Here is an 18,910-nt window from a genome sequence, read left to right as displayed (position 1 = left end):
AGTAAGACCAGAGGGTGATAATGAGGTCGAGGATTAAAAGCAGACAATCAGTGTGGCAGCGTCACACGGACTCGTTAAACTACACTTTCTCTCTCGTCACTGATCCTTCATGCGCTTCCAAGATAATCTCTGTCTTCAAGACGATGCGAAAAAGGAGAAAAAAAACATGTCTCAGTTGTCTTTGTTTTGTGAACTTAGTGTTATGTGTAGAGTCTGTGGCCTTGTGGTTATTGCCTACAAAAATACTGTACCACATGTACCGGAGCCGTGTTTTACACCAAAATACTATAGTAAAATTATGTTAAATTGAAATTAGCCATCACTGTCATATAAATAAAACACAAATAAATAAATAATTAAACAAATAGCATTTTAAAGCCTCTTAAAATGTTTGATGCTCATATGAATTTGAGTTTTTATGATAATAACAATAAGAGCTATTTATGACATCAAGGTGGAAATATGGCAGATGAACATGAATGGATGTGTGACTGTGTATGTTTATTTACTTAAGCCTTTAAATGAATTAATTTTAAATTAATATTTAAACCCCCAAATTTTTTTGATCATTATGATCTCATGTGTCCCCCCCCCCCCAATGGACACTACAAATGGATTTGCAACAGCTGTTCATATATTTGCCTTTTTACTTTCATGTTTAAAAATGGAATTTACATTTTTTTAATTTTTTTGTCAATATAGAAAAAATTTACCTTTCAAAATGAATTTCTTTTCTTTTGAACTTTCTTTTTGAATCCTGAAAAAAAAAAAAATGGTTTCCACAAAAATAAAGGTCACACTTTATATTAGGTGGCCTTAACTGCTAGGTACTTGCATCAAAAAAATAAATCATATTGTATTGCAAAACAACTTTTTTGCTGCTATTGTGGTGGGGCACAGTGAGGTTAGGGACAGGTTTGCTGTTATGGATTGGTTTAAGACCATATAAATGTAATTACAGATGTACTACATCAGTTTTTACTGTATTTTTGATCAAATAAATGCAACTTTAACGAGCATAAAATACTTTTTTCAACAAAAAAAAAACTGTAACTGTAAACTTACTGAATCTTTAACTAGATATTTTTCTATTTCAAGGATTTTAGTTGTTAATTGTTGCCTTGCTGGCATTTGCACATCCTCACCAAGTGTGAAATAAATGAAAGTGTCATTAATGTGTCATTTATTTCAGCCATATGATACTGACTAGGTAGGAGTACTTGAGCTCTATTGAGCCGTCTTTGAAACAGCCTACCGCTGACCAGAGTATCGCCTCAAGGGTGACAAGCTCAGCCTGAGGCGCTCTTCTTTAATTATTCTTTGTTTAACCTTTCCTTGAGTCGGAGGGAGGCTGAACCATAGAGGGCCGTTTAGTGTAATGAGGGTCCTCATCAAAAAGCTATTGCAAGAGCTAAGACTGTTTGACCCACTGCTCTCACTGTCTCTCTCTCTCTCTCTCTCTCACACACACACACACACACACATATATACATAAACCATCCCAGCAGAGCCCTGGGCAGCACCGCTATGCACACTGCTCCTCATTTCAAATGAAATGGCTGGTCTGACTGGGATGTCATCTATAATTAATGACCACTTCAGAGTTTAATTTATTGAGATCTCACCTGTGGCACTGTCTCCATCCCTGCTGGACTTTCAGCCCCCTCCCTGCTCCACCTCCTCATGTTCACACACTGCGTACATACAGAAATAGCAGATGACTCCACCTGATGTTCGCCACTTTACATACTGAATGTTAGGAGAAGATCTCACACCTTGCACAATCATATCATGTCAACACTTATAAAACAACAACAACAAAAAGTCACACCATAGAGAAGGAATGGTTCAGAATCAATTACTGAAAAACCCATATGTATGAAACAAAAAATTGTCCTCCTCAATAGTTAATGGTTTCAGCCCTGCATTTACTAGTTTGTTTGACTTGCAATTGTCTCTGCTGAATGTTTAAACTCGTAAAGTAATAGTTCATTCAAAATCAAAATGAAATCATCATTTCTTAAACCTCATGTAGTTTCAATCCTGTATGATTTAATTCCTCTTGTGTTATAAAACGCTAAATTAAATTAGATTTAAAAGTAATCTGAGTATGTATTACATAGTGTACAAAATGCACTTTTATGATATTTTTATGATACTTTTTTATGAACTTTTACTTTTTGATTAAAAATACAGTAAAACAGATATGTTGTGAAATATTATTACAATTAAGAATACATATTTACTATTTTAATATATTCAAAGTGTAATTTATTCCTGTGATGAAAGCTACATTTTCAGCATCATTACTCCAGTCTTCAGTGTCCTTCAGAAATCATTCTAAAATATGTTGATTTGCTGCGCAATACAAAGTTCTTGCTATTATCAATATGTTGATGTGCTGCTTAATATTTTTTGTGGAAACTGTGATGATTGTTTTTTTCAGGATTCTTAGATAAATAGAAAATACCTTACAAAAGTAAGGTATTTACTATGTTTGACAACACTTTTAATGCATTTAAAGTCACTTTTCATCAATTAATTGCATCTTTTCTAAATAAAAATATAAATTTCTTTCAACAACAACAACAACAAAAAATAGTGTAAAGGCATATAGAATTTAAATAGCATGAGGCTAAGTAAATGATAATTTTAAAGTGAACACTTATTAAATAATGTCTTACAGTAGCATTTACAAAATCATTTAATTTATAAAAGGTTTTAATCCTGACAATGTGCCTTTAATTAGTGGGCTCACTGGAAGACCCTGTTGTGTTTGATTTCAGATCAATGGCCATTGGCCAGATCCTGGATGGTTTAGTCTCAGTTCATTCATGTTGTAGACATGCCAGGACTTGCTGTCATCTGATTACCTGTGTTGCATCTCTTAGACTCAGTTGGCAGATGCTGGTCTCCATCTGCAGGGCCTGTGAAACATTCCCCATCCACACTGGAACAGAATTCCACAGGGAAGCCCTTACTGTACAAAAGACTTGAGTGCATACACGTGCACTGATGACTGTTGGGTATCATGACCACAGATTACGCTGAGCTGTAGTTAAGCTATAGTACATGTTTGCTGATGTGCACTTCGTCTCTGACCAGTACGGCGAGTCAGATAAAACCCAGCGGTACTAGAAAGGCCTGCTTCCCCTGCTGAGTTCTCCTCCGCCTTCACGGCAACCTCTTCAGTAGCTACAGCCCCATGTGGAGCCACTGACTCCTGCAGGGCTGCCAGCTGTCAGGGAACCTCTCCTCCTTCACACTCTCCAGCCATTAACCATCACCCTGAGTCAGGAGAGCCTACTTCACCATACAGGCCTATATTTACACATTCAAGTGTTCCACTCCAAAATGCACACACTAAACTGTTTAAACTTAGTCGTTAAGTAGGTTTTAGGTTTAATTTTGAATTTCAAAATGTTACATCAGTCATGTGGGTCTGGTGTGGCATTGTCTTGCACAGTATGATTTACTTTTACATCAATTTTTAAAAATTTTGCATGATTAAAATCATAGTTTTATCATCATTTTCATCATTTTTTTTGCAATTTTGTATTTTCACTAAGCTTGTTGCAATGTATTCTGGGATTGCTTTGTCCTCAAGGTATACCTACTTTAGAAAAATAACAAAATGAGGAATTATACATCTATAATTACAATATATTTTTTTCATTCATGCTTTTCCAGATATTGAATATATATATAGTATTTTGTTTTGTTTAGTTTTATTATATATATATATTTCTCTCTCTCTCTCTTTATTTATATACACACACACACAGACAGACACACACACACTACTGGTCAAAATGATTTCAAACTATTATATAAAAACAATTAATGTCTGATATATAAACACGGTAATGGTCAAGTTAATAAAAATGACAAGAACACACAACTAAACTGCAACAACTTTAACTTAACTAAAAATGATAACTAATTCAAGTTATTATTAAAAACTTAAACTCGTATCTCAGTGATGCTAAAATAACTGTGCTATACTTAGGGTTACGGTTTTGTTACAAGGAACACCTCTCTCTTCCTCTCTCTGCTCTTCTTCTTGTAGTGTCATGTTCTGCAAACCAGTGCATCGGAGCAGTCCTGACAGAGCTAGTTATATCAATGTGATATTTATCACCTCTGATAAAGAAGAAATTAGTGTGAGAATGAGGTCGTACATCACTGCAGGTTAGATTAAGTGTCAAAGAAAAAAATCAATGACGAGACCATGTTTGCCTTCCTCAGACGCAGCAGAAAGTGGCGAAAGGCAGAGTCGCCTCAGGTCAACAGCACCACCGTGACACTTTGCCTCAAGTTCTTGTCTGGTAGCACTGGGAATACACACAATAGACTATTTATGTACATTTTTGGTACTTCAAGTACACTTAAATTCTGTTTCCATGAAAGAATAATCCAAAATTTCATTCCACCGCTCCTAGTGTGTGCATGGATCTCTTCCTCAGTCTTTAGTGCAGCTGTGACCCCGTCTATCAGCTCTACTTGTGTGCGTCGGTGAAAGGGAACGGAACAGATGGGAATCCGATTGAAGAGATGAGATGCTCCTAATTACCTAATGAGCAAAGGGATCGGCTTGATTTGTCGCTTTAGCACTCTTGTTAGGTTAAGTGGAGGGAATCGACTAAGGAGCCATCGTGGCTCAATCTATCCTGATCTTTAGCTCAAATGTCTGCAATACTGGAAATCAGAAAATGTCTAAAAAGATACAATCTGAGATCTGCAGTGTGTTATAAACCCCAAAACTTCAGTAATTAGACAACTATATTATATTTAGTCTTTACTTCATTCTTTTATTTTATTCATTTTTTCTCTTTTATTTTATTGTACTTTATTTTATGCTTTTTCTCTTTTTTTTTCTCTTTAAATTGTTTTAAATCTCAAAACTATTATGAAATCTCAACAATATAGATATTCTGATTTTTTTATTTAATTCTTTTTTTTTATTTAGTAGTTTTTATTTAGTAGTTACTTTTTTAATGTTAAAGAATTTATGTATTATTTTTAGTGCTGGCAAAATTTGCGCATTAATGCAGGCAATTATTGTTTTCAGTTTAAAGGCCTGTTCACACCCAGCACAATAACTATAAAGATAACGATAAAGATATACTTCTAAAAAATGTTCTGAATATTAAAGAATAGCAGTGTCCACACCACAACTATAACAATAAAGGAGAAGCGATATCGTTGGGATCACTTTCAGAATGATTTTTTTCCAGCTGATGAATAATAAAAAACATTGACAGCCAATCAGAATCCATTGGAGAATTTAAAGCAACAGACACCTGCGCATTTAGAATATACAGACAATATCATCCGTTGGATGCATCTATATTTAATTTCGAATTTAGTGTTTGATAACTTTATTCAGTTTGCTGAAGGGCACAAGTAACTAAATATGACATTAATTATAATGGGTTTATGTGATCAATTGTTTTAAGTTAAATTAGAAGTTATTTTAAGGAGTCTAATAAATGTTCAATTTAATGTTCATTATTGCAATGTAAAAGTATTTTAAAAATTAAGTATTTTTTTTTACTCGATTGACAGCACTAATTTTTTTTTTTTACATTTTATATTCGTTTTTACATTTTCAGTAATTATTAATTTATTCAATTGTTCATTCATTATTTTTATTTCAAATTCTAAAATCTCATCCATTTATATTCCAATTCAGAATTTGAAGTCTCATAGACTACATTATTTGTAACTTTTAAGGCTGTATGATCCAGACAAGAGTTTACAAATTATGCACAAAAGAAGATACCTATGTTTGTTACCCTTCGCATTCAGATAAAATATGACAAATGCTATCAAACCATCTCTAGACATTCTGCTCTGAGTTTTAACGCAGCTTTTAATTAGAAGTCTTTTTAATTAGCAGTCCTACCTAGATGCATAACGAACATAAAGGTCCATATGTTAATCCAGACATCCTGTATGACCAGAATCTATACTATGGAAGGAGAGTTTTCAGCTTCTGTCACTATGTAGAAGTGTGTGTGTCCATGTAATCTGTGCTTTGAGGTGTGTGTGGTTACATACAGAGGCCGATCTCAGCGTGTGCGCCGTGTTTTTCTCATCCTTTCTGCTGTATATTGACCATGTTGCACATTATAAATCAAAGGCGGTGAGGTTCTCCTGCAAGTGGCTAATGAAAGCTCATTTTTAACATCACTAAATGGTCCTGACAAAAAGTCTAATAAGGAAATCAATAATTCAGCGATTGTTGTCCTGCTTATACTAATAGATCCAGGTTGTTGGGGCAGGGATCCAGTGAAGAGGGGGCCATTTTTTATTGCGCAGTTTCTGCACATCAGCGTGTTTTAAAAGGTTTTTTCCCCCCGCCACGGACCCCTGATTGATAATCTGTTGTGGAATTTGTGACTGATGCCAGGACTTTGGTCGGATTCAAGTTATGGGCATTTAAGAAGTGCTGCTGCCATTAATATTAATTTAATCCATTCTGTGTGAAATTAGGTGAAAAATACCTCTCACCTCCCCTTTAATTACAGAGGTACAGATTGATGTTAGAAAGATACTGTAATGCTTTAGAATGCTTTTATGCATTTACCTTTTTCTTCTTTTAGAGTATTGCTGAAAAGCCAACAAACACTATCTCAGTCTAGTCCTTCATCAAAAATAAAAATGTACTGAAAATGTTCTCACTCTCAGATGTAGATATAGAGTAGAGATGTAGAGATGTAGTTTGTTTCTTCAATAGAACAGATTTGAAGAAATGTAAAATTCCAGTGCATCACTTTCTCACGAGTGGATTCTCTGCAGTGAATGGGTGCCGTACCAACAGCTGATAAAAATATCACAATAATCCCCAAGTAAACCACACGACTACAAGTATGCCACTACATATTCGTTTAGAATTGTTTTGGACAGTTTTTGCTTAAAATCAGTGCTTGCTTGTGCTTATTTCTCATCTAATTCAGACGAGATGACTTTACTCCTGGAGAAAGCAATATTTTGGATAGAGGACTCTGAGAAAAATGGACTTTGATTGATTTTTTTTTTCTTTTTTAAACAGTTTTTCACATCACAGGACATTAATTGATTAACTGGAGTCATGTGGATTACTTGTGGATAACTTTAATGGTTTTATCAGGTGTTCGGACTCTCATTCCGACGGCGCCCATTCAATGCAGAGTATCCATTGGTGAGCAAGTGATGTAATGCTAAATTTCTCCAAACTCATCTACGTCTTGGATGGCCTGAGGGTTATACCTTTTAAGCACATTTTCATGTTTGTATGAACTATTCCTTTAAGCCTTTTTATTGTTTTCATGCCAATTATCGAGTCCTTCTTCTCCTTTATTTTTCCTGTAACCAGATCGCTTTTTTCTGCTTTGGATTGTGTAATTCTTTAAATCTGTAAATCCTTGGTCCCTGCTGTAGAAGGTTCAGGTGTGTGTGTGTGTGCTGGTAATGAAAACAGATGGTGGATTGTTCTGGTGAGGTCACTGATCATGATCCTTGTCCCAGAGAGACTTTGTGTGGGGTGGGGGACAAGGGTCCGGCTCCACAGCCCACTCTTAATTGAAGGGGCAGCTAGATTACCCTCTCAGAACCCTAGCTGGGCTCTGTAATGATAGGGGTTTGCGCCATGTGCTTCAGTTTTTGAGTCATCCTGATATCTATAATTTTCATGCCAAGATGAAGACCAGACAGTCTTTGTGGATTGCTTTAGGTTGTGCATTGCTCTAAAGCGTTTTGATTTTGAACCTACAGTCTTACAGTTACCATGCACCAATATTACAATTCTGGACATTATTTGAAATATTTAAAAATGAACATGTACTGGATTGAAATAACTTGGGTATATTTAATTATACATACATATTGTATCATCATTGTATTGCATTGCATTATATCTTGCCTCCACTATAAATAATATTTGATTAAAAAATAAGCATTTTTAGATACAATCTTACCAAGATTTTTTGTTTGAGAAATATAGAGTGATGGCAACTGATATTTAGTTTGTAGGTAGTCTTATATATTTTCATTTTACTTTTTGGCCATTTACATATCAGTATATTTGAATCTAAGTCTAAATGTTTAAAAAGAAATCATGCACAATAAAATATATCGATTGATATCCATTATGGAACCATGCTTCACCACTTACTTAATAATTGCATGATCTGTAGATGAGACATTATCCATAAATAACTGACACAACTTGTTGGTTTCAGGACGAAGAATAAACTTTGGTACTTTGAGTTTGGAACCTCAGAGACCTTCTCGGCAACTTGCAAGAAGCTGCATGATTATCTTGAGGTGGAGGTAATGAGAATAAGTGAGAAACCACATGCCTTATCACCTTTCAAACACTCTCTGCTGAACCACTGGAAAGAACTGTAGTATATTATTTCAATGCAACAACAAAAAAATTATCTTTCAATATTTTGTTGTATTCACACACAACTCTGATGATATTCAGAGACGCCAACATAACAGAAAGCACGTTATTTTTAGTTTGTTTGTGCTAATGCAACAGTGATTTATTCATTGTTGATTGACTGATCTATCAATTAATTTATTCGTTCACTCATTGTATAATAATTGCAATTTTATCTTTCTCATGTTTTATAGTGTGATGGTGTCACCCTAAACCTCAGCAACATCTCATTGGAGGGCATTGCCATCCTGAATATTCCCAGCATGCACGGCGGTTCCAACCTTTGGGGAGAGAGCAAGAAACGCAGGGGTCACCGTCGAACAGGGAAGAAGTCTCCGGAAAAGAAGACCCCAATTGTTGACCCCAAACAACTTGTTTTTGCTGTCCAAGGTATACAAACACATACTCTTTATATATCAAAAATATTTTGATCGATTTATATATTTACTTTAATATATATATATATATATTGTATTTCATTAATTTACATTACATTTTTTATGCTTTCATACATTTTTATTTATTTATTATTTACTGGGGGTCTAGTCAAACATATTTTCTGTGGTAATCGACATTATGCCGTAAATGCTGTCAATAGAGATTAACTTGTATTGAATTTGGAAAATTTCTTTAAGGGTCACCTTAACGTTACTGGTTTGCAAAGTCCTTGTCTTCATCCCTGATTAATCAAAGGCAACTTCAGAGGAACTTTTCTTTCATGATGAATATTTCACCAGTGACACATTGAATCATGGCGAGTGGCCTTTGTTTGGGTTGAAGGGATGCAGTTTTAATGTCAGTGTTTGGGATTGTCAGTGGCTTTGTAATGGCTTGTGCTAGCGTTGGGAGACAGAACTGTCCAATCAAAGCAGGCTCAACTGTACCATGGTAAAACAGGCTGATTAGGGTTTCAATAACTTTCTATAACGGCAGACTTACTGTCACATACATCTGCTGCTGCCACTAGCTGTGCTAAAGGGTACTGAAATGACCAACATACATCAGTCATGCAAACTAGTTTTTTTATTATATATATATATACAGTATATATATAATATATATAAGCATTTAAATTCATACGTTTCATAGAATAGTTACATTTCGCCCAGAATTTGGCCCAGAGATTATTTTGATGAACCCTAATAAAAATTATCTTTATCCAAAAAGAGCTGCCGATACAAGTGAGATACCAAACACACATAAACCCTTACAAGTAGTTCCCTGCCAATTGACATTAACCCAAATCCTGTCAAAGTGCAAAAAAAAAACAGTGAAGACTTGTTGTTGTTGAGATAAACACTTAGATGTTCCCTCCACGGAGAATCATCAAGGCAGAACGCCGTTCACTAATCTAGAAATGTGTACGCCGGTTGTCACCACGTTGGGGAAAATCTATGTATCGTGCTGCTTTGAGAGCATCGATTGTAGTTTTACAGAATCTCTTTGGGCCGTTATCATGGGACCGTTTGGGATCACAAAGAGCAGAATGAAGGGTGAGACGTCAGAGCCTGTTCGAGTCTTACAATCACAGTATTCTAGGTTCCCTGATGAGAAATCACCCATTTGAAAGAGATTGTCAGTTGGACTTTCTTGTTTAAAGAGTTTACTTGCCTTTCCCAGCTGCTTTCTTTCCAGTCAATATGGGTGAAAATGAAATATAACCTCTAGTATGAGTATACTTATTCATGTTTTGTACAGTATATCAATATCCGTACATTTACACTCCATAGTATCTCATTCATTAAACTCTTTAATCTGTCCACCTCAGTTAAACCCCAAGTACCAATCCATTATTTCAGGTGTCATTAGACTGAGACCGTCTTTACAGTTCATCCAACCTCTTGCACTCTTTAATTTCAGTCAATACGAGTCAGCCGCTGATAAATGCACCCATTTGTATCATGCATGTTTGCTCTAATATCCTGCCGCTGCATCTCTGCTGCATCTCTCAGTAGAAACGGAGTGCTTGGTTAATAAAAATCGTCTTCTAGAAATGAGAGCAAGAGGACAAAACTCTTTACGCTTCATTCTATTCCATTTACTCTGGAAAAAAAGATCAATTGACTGGTGCGAAGGCACCCACAAGCCCAGATTTGGACCAGAGAAGGCACTTAGCCTGGGCGCCTTGCCGATGGTTTTGAAAGCCTTCGTAGATACGGCTTCATTTGAAGGAGCTCTGAAGGTGAGAGGCCTGTGCTTGTCAGATTAGTCGAGGGAGCATTAGCTGGATGGTAAACAGGGAGTGCATTAGCCCCCGAGGCCCAGCTCTCAGGTGGGGTAGAGTCTGACCTTTCGGGAGCAGTTGAGTGGCCCCGCTGGTGACGCTAGGAGACAGGCCTCCTCAGGTGGAAGGGAATGGAGGCGGGCTGAATTATTCAGCATGGACTAGGCTGCACTGAGGCTACTGATGTCCCCTGACACACTGTGCGAAAGCCCCTCAAACCCCCTCCATCGCCCCTCAGCCCTGCCTATGCCTGTCGCTCCATGTGCGTCATGAGCAACACGGGCTGTTCAATCACACAGAAAAAAAACAACAAAAAAACAGGTGACAAGAAAACACCATTATCAGGTGCATACAGCTTCTGTATGTGTGTGTGCATGTGCAAAAGAAAGAGAGGTTTGTGTTCAAAAGTGAAGGTGATTTGACATTTTGGTGTTAGTATTTTTTTATTTATTATTATTATTATTTTCTTATCCCAGCTTTACATGCAGAGACTTTTAGGAATGGATGTGGAGGTTAAAAGTGAAAAAAAAAAAATACAAATTAAAAATAAAAGTTTGTTTAGGCAGTATAATCAGCCAATAAAGCAGTTTGATTGGGGTCTTCAGGAAAACAAATTTTGAAAAATCATTATTTTTGAAATTATGTTTGGTGATTCTAGTAGTGTGGAACTGCACTCTTTATTTTTTAGTATATTTCTAGAGTCAAGGGGTTAAGGTTTGGCCAGGTAACCCCTTCTAATATATTTTTTAAATACACCATTAGGTGCACAAAAGGATCTTTCTTCACTGGCAGCGATTTTAAAAATATATTTGTATTAATATATAAATATATAAATATATGAATCTGTATATTATGAATGAAATTCATGAATTCAATTCAGACATTCTACATCCGCCATGTTGTGACTGTCATGTGACCTACCAGCGTCAGTTGTGTCACATCACTGTCATTCAGAAATCCTCTCCCTTGGCCTCATGGGATAGTAAAGTGTCCATGAAATACACACTTAAGAATCTCAGCAGAAGTAGTAGGGCATCTGGGTACTTTTCACCTACTGTTCTGGCAAAAGTGTTTTTTAATTTTTTTATTATTATGTATTTTATTTATTTTTTTGCATACTATATACTGTAGAAGTATATGATTTTGAATGGCACTCTGGGGTAGCAAGTGCTAGCCAAACATCAACTGAAATGAAAGGGAATGCCACCAATTGACGTAGTGTTGACGTAATTTCTTATAATTAGCATTTCATTAAGGCTATTTTAAATTCCAGTTTGAAACAGATGACCGCTCCCATCTAGAGCAGGTGAAGCTGCAGATAGAGAGTGTGTTTAGAAATCCTCTCCATTACTGATGACAGACAGACCTCTGTTTTCAGCCTCACCAGTCCTGCAAGCCTGACCCTTTTAGAGAGCAGAGCCACTGTGGTCAAAGGACTGTGTACACAAACGCACACTCAACGCACACAGTCCTTACTTCTCACACTTTTCCGAATCCCAGCAAGGCCTTGTTCGCAGCCTGTCTCCTTGACAACAGTTGAACACAGCGTTGGTACAACAATCCAAGAATTTGTGTTACCCTGTTAACTGTGGTTGCCAGACAACTGTAACCAATTCTGTTTTGTTGTGTTTAGCTTTTACATTTTTAAGAAATGTATTTCTGCATTGCCATTAGGCACATGTGGAATCACTTTTTCCACACAAATGACATTTAACTTGAATATGTGAATGGACTTTCTGATCCTTGCTTCTGATTGGTCAGCAGTGTAAGAGCCATGCAGAAAATGCATTTTATAGCAACAGTTATGACTCCAAACACTGCCTAGCACCTGAAGCGAATCTAAATTTAATTTATACAGAATATAATACAAAAAAAGTCTGAAAGAATGTATGTAAGGTAGAATAGAATATAATGAAATACAATTTTAGATACAGAATAGAATGAATCTAAGGAATATATAGAATAAGATAAAATATGTAAGCTACAGAATGGGATAAATGTAAAGAAACAGAACATAATAAATGTAAGAATAGAATTACACTAGATATAAAATATGTAGGCTATAGAACTGAATGGAATAAAATGTAAGAGAATTGGATAAATATAAGGAATAGAATGAGAGAAAAGATGTGTAAGCTATAGAATTGAATAAAAAAATTATTAGATGTAAGAAATAGAATATGATTTCAAATATGCAAGCTAAAGAATGGAATTAATGTGAGGCTATAGAATAAATCTAAGGAACAGATTAAGACAAAAAACATATGTAAGCTATGGAATAGCATACAATAATTGTAAGATTAAACTAGAGTAAATGGAATAGAATAATATATGAAAAATATGAAAATAAGTTATGAAAAAATATATGGTAAAGAGTAGACTAATAAATGTATGATAAAGAATATATGTAAGAAATAGAAAAGAAATATATAAATATGTTGTATTGGAACAGAATATACTAAATGTAAGATTTATAGATATACTGTAAGATATATATATATATAGAATATAATTTTTTTAAGAAATAGAAAATATATAAAATGCATAATCCAGAGTTAAATAAATGTGAGAAAATAGGTTAGATGTAAGAAATAGATTGTTATAAAATATGCAAGCTATAGAATAGAATGGAATGAATGCAAGGTATAGAATAAAACACATGCAAAGAATAGAAGAAGATATACAAATAATAGAAATAGAATCAAATAAATCTAAGGAATAGAATAAAATAAGATATATTAAATATTAGCATTAGAATATAGGATTAGAATAGAAAAATAATATACAATTTACAAAATGTAAGGAACAGAATAGAATAGAATATAATTGAATAGAATAGGAGTAAGATAACTGAAACAAATATGCTCATTAAGCCATAGTTCTTATGTTAATGGCAAGAGTTCTTGGTTCGCAACATTTCCTTATAACATTCAGTATCTTTATCCATCTCAAAAGTGGCTAAAAGTGAATAGAAATGATTAGAGTGCTCCTGACCGGACTGGAGCTTGCACTAGCGGTCAGAGCTTTGTCAGCACTCGCTTCTGTTTATTTGTGTGGTTTGACTGTTGCCTGTCTGTGGACTGAATGACACCGTGTGTGTGTGTGTGTGTGTGTGTGTGTGTGTGTGTGTGTGTGTGTGTGTGTGTATGTGTGTGTGTTTGAGGAGGAGGAGAGGAAGACTCATAGGAGCTGTTACTGAACAGATGGTCCAGCGCGACACTGGACCTCCGACCGAGGAAAAATCAATGCTCATAACTTCAAAACAAAAAAGAAATTAATAAATATGGAGGAACACAAGATTGCTTTGCATCAGTGTCGCATTCTAATTAATAGGTGTTTTGTTTGTGGGTTGTTGGTGTTTTTTCTCTCCTCCTTTTCTCCAACAGTGACAATTTATGCTTTTTTAGAGCGGAAGGCAGACTGTGAAGATTCCAAATCAAGCTTGTCTGCTTTTTTTTCTCTCCTTCTCACACGCTCCCCCCCCCTTCCGCCCAAACACACCTCCACTGTCTGCTCCTCATCTTCTCTTTTGGTCTTTCTCCTCATAATCTTTTCCCCCTGATGTCCCCCATGGGTCAGGCTCGAGCGTTTGGTAGAAAGCGGATGGTTTCGCAGGCTAACACATTTTGACAGGGATATTGATATTGGTTTTGTGTTTTGGAGGGAGAGGACTGTCTGTATGGGCTCTTTGGTTGGTGTATCTCATGTACGTTAATGATAATGCTAAATAATTCACTTTAGGTATTAGCACATATCCTGCATGTGTTACATATTTACATTTTATCATTTAGCAGATGTTTTGTGCCAAACGAATTAGAAATACGAAAAATCACAAGCAATTTATCATACAGGACACAACAAGATTTACTATAAAAATTCATTATTTAAAGGAAATGCATTTGTTTATGCAGATAAAACCCGATAGATTCAAGATTCATTGTTTTGATATAGAGTAACTGGCAGGTCATTGTAAGACTTTAAACAGACTAGACTTTTTTATTTAATTTGATGTGAATGGAAATGTCTGTTTGGAACAGAATTTTCTTAGATGAAGGTCTGCTCAAGTCTTTTTCATTATTTGATGGATTTGTGCTCATTTTTAGATCAGGTTGACCTCATTAGTTTCTTTTCTGTCTGTCACTAGTTTTCTCTCTGTCTTTTAGACCCGTCTGATCAGCTTTTGGAGGTGGTGGGGCTGGAGGGGGCAATGGAAATGGGCCAGATCTACACAGGTCTGAAGAGCGCAGGCAGACGTCTGGCCCAGTGTTCCTCCATCATTATCAGGTTACATTCATTGTAATTACAAATCAACCCCATCCTCCAGTGTGGTGCTCCTAATATTCTGAATTTAGAAAAAGTAGTGCGTTCGGGGTAAATTATTTCTATAGTAGAATGATTTATAGTATATTATGCTTTACTTTTCTGCAACGAGTTTAAGCTCTATATTGCTTAGTTCTTTTTTTTTTTTAAGAAACTAATATTTTTACTCAGCAAAGGTGCATTTAATTCATTAAAAGTGACATTGAAGGCATTTATAATTAATATATATATATATATATATATATATATATATATATATATATATATATAATTTTTTTTTTTTTTTTTTTTTTCTGTTTCAAGTAAACTCCTGGGAAAAAAATCCACAAAAATATTAAGCAGCACAACTGTTGATTAAAATAAAACATTGATTAAAATAAGAAATCATATCAGAATGATTTCAGAAGGATCGTGTGACACTGAAGACTGGAGTAATGAGGTTGAAATAATAATTTAATACACAGTACTATTCAGGTTTCAGTATTATATAACTATGTTCCATTGACAGAACCAGTAAAGCCCTTCCTATGCAAATAGATGGTGAGCCATGGATGCAGAGCCCATGCACTGTAAGTAAGGCATGCACTTTTAATGTTTTTATATGTTTAAATGTCCTGTACATTACATGTGTTAACCGTAACGTTTAAGCATTGGATATTTAAAGGGCATTTTTCTCTCTTTGCACTTCCTTCTAAACTGACTTTAGTTGGTCAATCGTATTTTATCTCCTGATATCTTGTTTAAAAATCACAGCAGCCTTTTACAAGAAAGTTGAAAATATGCTCCAGCCCGAAACAACCTCCTCATTTGCAAGATTCAAAGCTTTGTTTGCTTTTAATTAAAGTTTCCCTTCTCTAAAAGCATCTTTTCTGAAGTGCACTGTTCATTTACATATACTTCATTTTGTCGATGCCTGGAATCCAAAAAGCATGACAACACAATTAATTGGAAGGAGCACTTGTACCTGTAGATTAAAACTCCCGTTAAAGGTAGACACCAACAGAACTGTTATCATAGCAGGTGATCTCCATGGCAACCTATGGCTTTGTCGAGGCTTAATTAGTGTCAGTAAACGTAAGGAATGCTTTTGAGACACTACAGTCAATATTCAGGTGTTCCAGCTCATCCTCAGCAAAAAGTGATTATGCTAATCCATTTTTAGGTGGCACTGCATTTTATCTGTATTTGCTTGTGAGGGTTTGTCTGTAAATAAGTGGCATTGCATTTGTTTGTTATATATTTCATGCAATCAATGTGGAACTAAATGAAAAAAATGGCTTGAAATTATAGATTTTTTTTATTTATTTACAAAATAATATCACTAAATAAAGTTTTTTTCCTACATAAAAAATTATAATAATTATATATATATATATATATATATATATATAATATATATAATATTATATATATATATATACTATATATATCAATAATATATTACAAATTACAAAAAAATTAAATTTCCTTTTTTTAATTTTGTAATTGAATTATTTAACAATAAAGATTCATTTCATATTCCACAGAGAAACCATCAAGTATATTATTCATAAAATAAGCACCTAATTGTATCATGTCTTTATAAATGGTTCCAGAGAGACACTAAAAAGGGCATGAGTCCAATAAATTTGCATTATATATGAACACTCTCGAGTTCACCCCATATGTTAAAAAAATGTCATGTTGACTCTTCGTCTTAATTAAACTTAAATGCCTGCAAAGGTTTTCTTTTTGAGGTTTCAGTACCATTTACCTTCTGATTGCCTGAATACTTTCACGAACAAAGCAAATGGGTGAATTCAAAGAGAAGAAGCTTGATATTTACCATCCACTTTGAGTGGAATTATAATTGACCCCACAAACAGGGAATTCAGCACCCAATTAAATGTGACAGGAACGAAGTTTAATGACACTTTCACTTCAAATTCCAGTCTGTTAGTTATGTGCCTTTGTTTGTGCATTATGCCACTTCATATAACGTTTATCTGTCATATCTTCTCTCATTCGATTGTCTTCATGAATTCATATCATATAATGTAAACATTTTCACATCCTATTTGTTTCCAATCTTTCTGACAGATTAATATCATGCATGAGAATCAGGCCCGTATGCTGATGGGTCCTCCTCAAAGCTCAAGCTTCTTCTCCTTCTTTCGTTGTGACCGCAGAGAGAGTAAAGACTGACGACCCACAACACCTGAGATCAACACTACACCTGCTGGAGAGTTCATGTGAATGGTGAAAACCGTTGGGAAGGTTCCTGACAGCTGCGGCTTAGCTACAGATCTCTAGATTTCACCTGATCGCTTCAGCCACCAGTTTGCCGTCTCAGCTATTTGATTAAACTGCGCATAAACATACGCATTTTTTTTGTTCTCAAATGTATAAAAAATTATATTTTGGAAATCTTTTGGAGTTTGAGTCTTAAATGTGAATTCAGATGGACTCGTGAACACAAACTATTTTATTGTTAAGTGATGGATTTGTTGGTGCCAAATGTAAGATAAGACATGGCCAAATGAAAAACAAAGTACTTTTTTTTTCTTAAAACGTGTGATCTGTTAGTCTAGTGGGACATTTTTCATATTCAGCATGCTGGGTTCAAATCCAGAACTTTGTCAAATTGTATTTTATTTTATTTTTGCCTCTGAAACTGACAGCCAGTCATTTTTATATAGTAAAAAAAAAGACTTTCCAGTTTCTACGACAGCATGTTCCTACATTAATCATGCAAGTATAAATGTATTGCTTGTTTTGGAAGATGTTTTGGAAGATTTAAACTGGTTTTGTAAAGCACTACTATTTTCTAAAACTCTAAACATGGTCAAGTTACCTGGAGAAAGATCATCTAAACATTGACAAGAATAATTTCCAGAAGCATGAACATGTGGACAAACAGTCTTTATATTACAAGCACAAATGGAGGTCTTAGTTTATCATTAGACAATCCTCATCCAGAGCCAGTCGTCGATGCACAGTGTTTAGGCTTTTTAATGCGAATGCCCTGTCTGTGATTTATTTTAAGCCGAAGCTGCTTGCTTGTTGGCGAAGAATCAGATTGAAAGATTTGTATTTTGTTGTATTTTGTCTTTACAAGACATGGTTGTCATGGTCACAAGGTGCTTTGCTCATGCATATTCATGTGTTGTGATGCACTTCTGCCAGAGCTAAAGCAAATGTGCGACTGCACCTTTCCTTTTCTTGGCATTGTACAGTAATGATGTGAGAAACTATTACACATCCTGGTAACTTAAGTTTCTGGTTAGGCCTGGTTTAGTTTCACTCAACCCCAACATAGCTCGCAGTTCATAATAGGTGCTTTGTGCAATGAACTGAAAATGAACTTGCCTGATGTATTTGCATGTTGGTTAGAGATATGACGTATGCCATTTTTAGCAATTAAAAGTTAAAACGGATGTTGTAATCCATAGACCATTTATAGCAAAGATATTCAAGACCCATTTTGGTAAATTAAGAGATTTATGTCATATTAAAGTGAGTGTTGCATTTTACGCTTGGCCTGTTATAACATGCATATATGATGCTTACATTGTAAAGTCATTAAAATAATCGATATTAATGTGCCACGTCAAATACTTAATAATTTAATTAATATTAATTATTTTTCTTTTTTTTCACAAACTTTGTATGAGATCAAACTGTTTAAGACCCAAGATCTATTTAGAGAAATATGCAAAAAATCTAACCTACATTTTAACTTTTGGACCCTTTTAGTTTTGAAATCAGTAAAAGCAACATTTTTACAGAAAACGAAGATTTTTAATATGCCAGGTAATTTGTCCATTCGTAACTATAAGAAACACACCTACTTTCACCTTATGACCCTGTCAGCTTGCCACAGCCGCTCACCTCTTGACCTGACAACAGATGCATCGCTATGTTTTTAACCTTTTAATGTTAACCTGCATGTCAAA

At 35.0% G+C, this 18,910-nt stretch overlaps 1 protein-coding gene across 1 annotated transcript in view; it reads left to right on the top strand.

Moving 5' to 3' along the window:
* The window catches only part of LOC113072164 (diacylglycerol kinase beta-like), a 40,783-nt gene extending 23,624 nt beyond the window's left edge, over positions 1 to 17,159 (top strand). Inside the window, exons 21-25 of the mRNA XM_026245291.1 lie at positions 8,226 to 8,316; positions 8,626 to 8,821; positions 14,819 to 14,939; positions 15,484 to 15,544; positions 17,055 to 17,159. Of these exons, the coding sequence (XP_026101076.1) occupies positions 8,226 to 8,316; positions 8,626 to 8,821; positions 14,819 to 14,939; positions 15,484 to 15,544; positions 17,055 to 17,159 (574 nt within the window). The remainder of the gene's footprint in view (positions 1 to 8,225; positions 8,317 to 8,625; positions 8,822 to 14,818; positions 14,940 to 15,483; positions 15,545 to 17,054) is intronic.
* Positions 17,160 to 18,910: the final 1,751 nt, after the last annotated feature.

The sequence above is a fragment of the Carassius auratus genome, unplaced genomic scaffold (genome assembly GCF_003368295.1).
Source record: "Carassius auratus strain Wakin unplaced genomic scaffold, ASM336829v1 scaf_tig00008591, whole genome shotgun sequence".
Taxonomy (NCBI): Eukaryota; Metazoa; Chordata; class Actinopteri; order Cypriniformes; family Cyprinidae; genus Carassius; species Carassius auratus.
This window is presented reverse-complemented; position numbering and strand designations above follow the sequence as displayed.